At 33.8% G+C, this 8,552-nt stretch overlaps 1 protein-coding gene across 1 annotated transcript; it reads left to right on the top strand.

The window, feature by feature from the left end:
• Nucleotides 1-1,497: 1,497 nt before the first annotated feature.
• Nucleotides 1,498-7,924, top strand: LOC108339216 (hexose carrier protein HEX6). Its single transcript, XM_052878121.1, has 3 exons — nucleotides 1,498-1,663; nucleotides 1,755-1,966; nucleotides 7,424-7,924. The coding sequence occupies exons 1-3, from the start codon at nucleotides 1,498-1,500 to the stop codon at nucleotides 7,922-7,924; spliced, it is 879 nt and encodes a 292-aa protein (XP_052734081.1).
• The last annotated feature ends 628 nt before the right edge of the window (nucleotides 7,925-8,552 follow it).

Genomic DNA, 8,552 nt, shown 5'->3' with positions numbered 1-8,552 from the left:
GTGGCTTGATTCTTTGTTATGTTGAAAAGCTTGAAGGAATGATAGAAACTCGAAGAAAAGGTTGATACATTTGGATTTTTCACCGTTTCAAAACGCTACAACTTTCATTCATAAAATATCTCGTAACAATATGTTATCTTTCTTCTTTGTTTTTCTATCATCTTTTTCAAGTTCACAAAAGCGAGTCATTTCCTTGTGGTTTGATTCTGTCATGGTGAAAAGCTTGAACGACTGATAGAAATCCAAAGAAAAAGATTGAGAGATGTGGATTCCGCACCCTTTCAAAATGCTACAACTCCATTCACAAAAATTCTTCTACATTTTAATAATCTCGTGGATCTTTTCGTGGTTTGATTTTCAATTTTTTCCTATGTTTAGTGTTATTGTGTTTTTCCTTTGTTTTGTTTCCATTTATGAACCTACGTTCTGTAAAAATGGATTTCTTTTAGAAATCCTAAAGGGTATTTTACGTCGAATATTGAAGGCACTCGACGTCCCTATTTATATAAGATTCAATTTTTAAGTTTATTGAAGTTGTTTTATGAAAAATCAGTGGATATGATTTCTGGCAGAAAACAACTTCAGGAAAACCTAATAAATTAATCATTAAAAAATCATCAAATTTTGCAATGGTATATTTGGCTAAGAGAAACAGTTAAGCATTAGAGGATCCAATTAACGACAAACCTCTTCCAAGTGGACGTGAAACTCTTCGTTTAACACATCATTTATCATGCCAGCCAAGTGCCTTTTCCCATATAAAGTCGACGTCGAGTGGTGTCGATATTTGACGTGAATCTCTTTGGTTCTTACGAACAACATTTATCAACAACACCAGCCAATTGCATTTGCCCATATAACGTGGACGTCGAGTGGTGTCAATATTGGACTTGTATCTCTTCGTTTTAACACAACATTTATCATGCCCTACCAACAGCCTTTTCCCATATACGTGGACATAGAGTGGTATCAATATTTGACATGGATTTCTTCGTTTCAAACACAACATTTATCAAGCCCATCCAACTGCCTTTTTCCATATAAAGTAGACGTCGAGTGGTGCCAATGATGGGCGTGAATCTCTTCGGTTCTTACTAACAACACTTATCATCATGATCAGCCAACTGCATTTTCCCATATAACACGTCGATGCCGCCAAACCGTTTGATGTTTTCAGGTTGGTTGAAAAGAAAACGAATAAAGTAATAAAAAAGTGTTTGACCCTATGGCTTAATAAAAAAGAAAAAAAATAATAAAATGGAGTTATCCTTTTGCCAAACGTCGAAACCCCCAAAGAGTTAGACGTTTTATAGTTTGATTACAAGAAAAAAAGAAAAAAACGCGCTGGTTTGAATAATTACCACCATAGAACGTCAATTTATTGTGGTATTCGATGTTCTATTCTGCAGTTATATTGAATCTGTAAATCCATCCTATATCATTGTGAGAAACTAGATTCTTAAACCCTTCTTGTAAATCTCTAAATCATGTTTCCAAATGGCTTCTTCATCTTCACGGTGTGGAATGAAGGCTGCACAAGTTGTAAGAAATGTTAGTCCAAATGGGTGGATCAGTGATGACGAAGCACGATACAAATTTGGATATTATAGAAAACTCTTCAAGGTGGTCCCTCACAAGTTCTTGGATCTGGAATTATTCAGAAGTGAAGGGTTTATTTTTCAAGAATGGCTTGCAGATGTGGGTCTTGCAAAATTTGTTCAAATGACCCGGTGATTTCTATCTTGACTTGGTAGAAGTCTTCTACCACAATCTGAAGGTTGTCAATGGTGTTATATGCTCTCGGGTGAAAGATGTCGATATTGAAATTGATGATGAAATAGGACTATCTTTTACTTCTCTCAAAGTAGAAGGCTTCATGGCTCATGAAAAAAATTCTGAACTCAACCAATGGACCAATAAGAAGAAGATTTACAAGAAATTTGTGAGATATCCAAAAAGGCTAAAGGTATACAAGCCGTATTTACTTGATGGTTTGAAAATGAAGAAAAAATGTGTGCTTTTGTACTTGCTTGGGTAATACTACCTAGAAGAAAAGTTGAAAACTTTGTGATAATGATTCATAAGAAACTAGATGAAGATGCTTTGAGAACTCCCTCAGCAAGTGAATCTGATGATAAGATGACACAACAGAAGAGGAGTCTATGGAGACATCTGACTCAAATTAGGATTTCATTTTTTTATTATGTTTAGTGTTATTGTACAAATGCGACGTTTAAAAGAAAAACAAGAAGAAAAAGGAGAAACTTTTTGGCCTCTAGTTGAGAAATATTACGTCGCATTTGCAAAAACAAATGATGTATTATTGATGGTTTAAATTGTCTTGAAGTTGTTTCCACTCTAGGTCAGGTAGCTCTGAAATCTACAGGTTGAAAATAACTCCAAGACAATTTAAAAAACGAATCCTATAAATCTAAATGACGAAGTTGAACAAATTTTTATAAATTTATTTTAGTTCTTAAAATTTTTTTAGCATTAAAAATATTGTGAACCATATTTCTTTTTCCATAGCACTTCCATTTCAGTAAGATATCTTAAACATTTTTGTACTATGAAAAATATTTTGTTGACTTCAATTTCAAAGGGCACCTTCTTATGAACTGAAGCTGCTGAATGCGCCACTTTGAAATTGAAATCAAATTGCAATTTAAAGAACAAAAATGTTTCGAAATCTAAGAAAATGCAAATGCAAAGGAAATAAAAAAACATTAATCCTAATATGTTCAATAGAAAAACATGGGCAAGGGGTTACGTGAAATGCGAGCTATATTTATAGATGCGTACTTGACATCGAATTGGCAAGCACATCGAGGTGTAACAACATTACATCATGAATATGCAATACATCGTCGAAGCCCAGGGACATTCGACGTTCAAACATCATTTAGTGAAAAGGTAATAGATCTCTTAACATTCTGATATGAGTGAATAATATGACGAAGCTATATGGGAATTCGACGTATTATAGGACATTTAAAATAAAAATAAAAGAATTAAAAAAGGAGTAACTCATTGTTTCTAGCTGACCAACAGTACGTCGTATTACAGCAGAATTCGACGTATTACGGGTCAGGCAGTTACACCCTTTTTAATTTTTTTATTATTTTTTTCTTTTAAACAACTATGCATGGGAAATTGTATTTGGTTAGACCTGATAAATGCTTTTGATACAAACGGAGAGATTGATGTCGAATTTTACCAAAAGGCGATGTCTACGTCATATGTGACAAGGCAGTTTTATTTGTCATGATAAATGTTGTTGTTATTTTTTTCTTTTAAATCACCGAAAGTATATCGAATCTTATGGGAATTTAACGTATTATTTGTTGGACGTATAATGAGTTCTCCTCGTTTGTAAGAAAAGCATTTATCAAGATTAACGAAATACAGTTTCCCATGCATAATTAAATTCAATGACTATCCAAATTCGACATCAAAGTTCTAGTCCATCTTCTTTATATACAGTTTTGGATCCTTGTGAATCATCTAGACCTCCACTTTTAAAATTTTTTTAACCTGTCCCTCTGTTAACATTTTTTCTTTGGTTTTGTCATAGCTCTTCCAAGGTCACAAAAGTTTGGATGATGCATGAAGCAGCTATAGAAAACCGAAGAAATAAGTTAACAGATTTGAATTTCATTTCATTTCATTTCAATTTGTACCATTTGTTGACTTCAATTTCAAAGGGCACCTATATATGAACTGAAGTTGCTGAATGTGGCACTTTGAAATTGAAGTCGGCAAATTGCAATTTAAAGAGCAGACATGCTTCGAAATCTAAGGAAAATAAAATGCAAAAAAGATAAAAAAAAACAGCAATCCTAACGATGACGTCGAACTGGCTAAGAGATAGACGTACATTAAATCTTATATAATTATTTTAGATCTTAAAATTGTTTCAGCATTAAACACATTATGAACCATATTTCTTTTTCCTAAGCACTTCCTTTTCAGGAAGATATCTTAACCATTTCTGGACTATAAAAACAATTTTGTTGACTTGAATTTGAAAGGGCACCTTCAAATGAAATGACGATGAATGCGCCACTTTCAAATTCAAGTTAGCAAATTTCTATTTGAAGAACACAAAAGCTTCAAAATCTAAGGAAAAGAAAATGCAAAGGAAATAAAAAACATGAATCTAATATGTTCAATAGAAAAACAGGAGGCAAGGGATTACGTGAAATGTAAGCTATATTTATAGTTGAACCGATGACGTCAAACTGGCTAAGAAATAGATGTACATTATTTCATGAAATAACAATACATCTCTTTTGATTCTGATAAGAACTAATTGACGTCTAGCTCCCAGAAATCGACGTGAAATACGTCGTTGGTAACAACACATCATTAATGCTCCCAACTACTCCAATTCCCATCACGTTGAAGCCCCACAGACTTCGATGTGCTATTGAATGATTAACAAGTAAAAAGAATAAAAGAATAAAAAGAGCGCGACCTTTGGCTTCTGGCTGAAGAAGAAAACGTCGAAGCCCTAGAGACTTCGATGTAATATTACTACTCCCAAATACTCTATTTCCCACAGGGCCGAGGTGATGTGCACATATTTGGTATGTTGAATGACAGTTAGGGTCAAGGTGGATAAAAATACTAACCCAACTATTGGATATGCATTTTTTTCAAGTTTTATGTTTTTTTATCATTTCCTTTTCATACCATATCCATAATGTTTAAACTTCCTTTTCTTCAACCCTTTTATCTCACACAATAAAATAACATCATGTTTTCTTTTCTTATTTACATTTCATTTCATGTCTTATATTTATTAAATAAATTGGTTGATATATTTATTGCATAGCAATAATTTTTTTTTCTTTTATTTTCTTCCAGAATCTTGTACAACTTTTTCGAATATGATGTCATGGGAATCAAATGAATCAGTCTATTTTTTTTATTTTGTATTCATAAGGATATGAAAAGAAATCCATGATACATCTAAATTGATAGTGAATGTTGGCAAATTTTGGGCCCAAGAGAGGTTCATTTGAATTTTTATCCTCGTCGACTTTTTAAATTTGAGTTGGAACTCATTCGATTGTTTTGGCCAAATATTTGCCAAGGTCAACTTTAACGTATTTGACCAAATTTTGATCGCAACTACTTCGGTTAAATTTACTCAAATTTTGATTAGAATTGATTGAGTGAATTTAGTCAAGGACGAGTGAGTCAAATTTAGACAAACTTCATCAAGGTTGACTCAACTAAAATTCAACAGGAGTAGACTAGGTCAAATTTACAAGAATCTTGACCACGAATAACGTAATCAAATTCAATTGAATTTCGGTCAAAGATGACTTGGTTGAATTCAACAAAATTTTGTTGTGGTCGAATTCTGTCAAATTGCTATCAATGCCTAACCCGTTCGTCTTGACTTTTTGCTCGGACTGGCCTGTCATGACCTTTGGCTCGGGTCAGCCCATCCCAACCTTTGGCTTAGGCCGACCTGTTTTGACCTTCAACTTGTGTTAATCTGTCTCGACCTTTAGTTTGAATCAATCCATCTCAACATTCAGTTTGGGTCAACCCGTCTCGACCTTTAGTCAGACTTAACCTGTCTTAATCTTCGACCCAACGCATTCTGTCTTGATTTTTGACCCAAATGGGTCTGTCTTGACCTTTGATCTAGGAGGACCTGTCTTGACCTTCAATACATGCTGACTATTCTCGATCTTTGGCTTGGTTTAATGCATCTCAGTTGTTAACTTGTCTCAATCCTTTTGTCTAACTGACCTATCTCAATCCTTAGTCCAACATAACTCATCTCCATAATAATATGTTTCAAGTTTTTGTCCACAATAACCTATCTTAACCTTCAATTTGGGATGACTCAACTTAATTTTTATTCAAATTAAAAATATTATTTTTTAAAAATCAATTAAAGTCTTTTAGTAGAATCATACCTATCTTAATCCTAAAATTAACCAACCTAGAAAGAGACATTGAAGACATGATTTATTTCTTATCTTATTTAAGAATCCCTTGAAAAACTTCAACAATGAATTAAGATTGAGCTTTAAACCATGCGCTAGATGCACAAGTTGTTACAATTAATCATAAAACTTTTAAAGGAGAGGAAAGAAATATAAGGTTTGGGGAATCTTGTTGCATCTAACACTACAAAAAAGAAGGGCATTACCGAAGGCCAAAAGCCCTCGGAAAATGCCAAAAGCCCTCGGAAATTGTCATTTACAGACGGCTTATCGACGGCCAATAAACCCTCGGTAAATCCCTTGTCGCTAACAATTACCGAGGGCTTCTGCCCTTCGGTAATTACCGAGGGTCAAAAGCCTTCGGTAATTACCGAGGGCCAAAAGCCTTCGGTAATTACCGAGGGCCATAAGGTAATTACCGAAGGGCAGAAGCCTTCGGTAATTACATATTCAAAAAAAAAAAAAGAAAAATCTAGGACATGTGTATGTGTCCCATAATAAGGACAAGATGTGCATATTTAGAAAACGTATGGTAAAATATACATGAATTAGAAGTATTTTTCTGTGTTGATTAATCTAAGATAGTATGTCTAATATCACACGGAGTCTAATAGAGTATTTATTAGGAGAAAATGTTAATTATGTTAGCCTTTTATCTTATAAGTATTTAGTGATTTATTTAAGTGTAAGGAAGAAATGCATTATATTTGAAGGGGTTAGAGATAGTTACAATGTTTAAGACTTTTAATTATTTTTCTTATAATTTAGTTTTAATTTTTGTGATTACTGTATTAGGTTTTTATTTTCAAAAAAATATTAATTACAACCTTTCCAAACAATATAGTTTTTATATTAGTTTGTTTAAATGATTTTATAACTTTATTCAGTGAGCGAACGTTTGGTATATATTTCAATTAAATTAAGTCATTGACATGATTCCTGGAGCTTAAAAGAGAAAGCAGATTCATTGTTACAGAGGAATTATAGAATGTTTTGTTAGGATTCAAACATTTCAAACATTTAGTACAACTTTAGATTCAATTGAAGACTAGACAATGTTTATCTTGCCAACAAAAAGGAGAACCTCTTGGTCTCCCTCTCCCCTTTTTAGAAGATTAAAACTATGTAATTTTCTTTCCTGAAATTTTTTAGGATCTAGCTTCTCTTTTGCAAAGTTCCTTCTGACTGTTGAGGACAAAATGAAAATAAGAGAATAACCATTTGATTATGATTTATTTCGTGGTGGTTTAGCTTTTAGGATTACTGCAATATTCAAACTACACGTCTAATAGAGGGACTTTAGGTAATTCTCATGTTTTCTAGAATAAGTTAGAGATGCCTACTTTGCTGCAAACTTGGCTCAACCATCCCACATACAAACATTTTCTTAGTTATTTTACCAAATAAAAATAACAAGACCGTAATTTCTTTCATATTTTGGACTGATTCTGTAGGCTGTTCCTCTGTATCTATCTGAAATGGCACTACCACAACTAAGAGGAGCAACTAGCAATGGCTTCCAATTAAGCATTTGCATTGGTGGTTTGTTTGCTACCCTAATCAACTATGGAATAGAGAAGATAGATGGTGGGTGGGGTTGGTGTGTGTCTCTAGCAATGGCAGGCGTACCAGCCTCAATCCTAACATTTGGTGCACTTTTCCTCCCTGAAACTCCCAACAACTTAATACAACGCGGGCATGACCATCAAAAGGCCAAGTTACTACTTCAGCGAATTCGAGGCATAGAAGACGTGCAGGCAGAACTTGATGATCTTATAAAAGCAAGTTCTTCAAAAGCCAACAACAAACAATCATTTAAGGTCATTTTGAAACGAAGGTATAGGCCTCAGCTGGTGATGGCAGTAGCTATACCCTTTTTCCAGCAAATGACAGGGATAAACGTCATTGGCTTCTATGGCCCTTTACTTTTTAGGACAATTGGGTTAGGAGAATAATCAGAATAATCAGAACTCATAATAACTTATTAATGATCACTAATCTGGATCTGGTTATCCTCTAAGTATTTTTCTTTCACAACACAGACACAACAACTTCATGTGGTTTCGTTTCCGGTGCTTGTTTTTTTCTATTTACACAGCAAAGTTTGTTTCATTTGTACTTGTTTGATTGACTTATAATTTGGTTCAACTTTTGCTATATTATAGGATTACATAGCTTCAACCATGTGCTTGAAGAATGGGTTCTTAGTGGATTTGACTATTGATAAAGAAAAAGCCAAGAATTTGAGGTTGGACAGAATTAGCTTTGGGGATAAGTGGAAAGGAGTTGATGTTTTAATCAAGAACCTATGAATAGCACTAGAAACATGACACAGAACAGATCCTCTGAATTATACAGCCTCCTTTTATTGCAAAAGAATCAAGAAAAAGGTGAATACAAGGTGAATTATATTCCCTCCTTTTATTCCCCATTCCCTGACACCTTTTTTATGCTTTATCAGAGGACGTAACCATGTGGCTAATGGCTTCAATTTAATGATATTAAACGTGTTCCAACTACACAAAACAATCAAACCTTAGGTGGAATACTAATTCTGCACTACATATAGTCCCTAGTTTGCTG

This window comes from Vigna angularis, chromosome 5, assembly GCF_016808095.1.
Source record: "Vigna angularis cultivar LongXiaoDou No.4 chromosome 5, ASM1680809v1, whole genome shotgun sequence".
Lineage (NCBI taxonomy): Eukaryota > Viridiplantae > Streptophyta > Magnoliopsida > Fabales > Fabaceae > Vigna > Vigna angularis.
The sequence above is the reverse complement of the archived record's forward strand: the minus strand, read 5'-3'. Positions and strand labels throughout refer to the sequence as shown.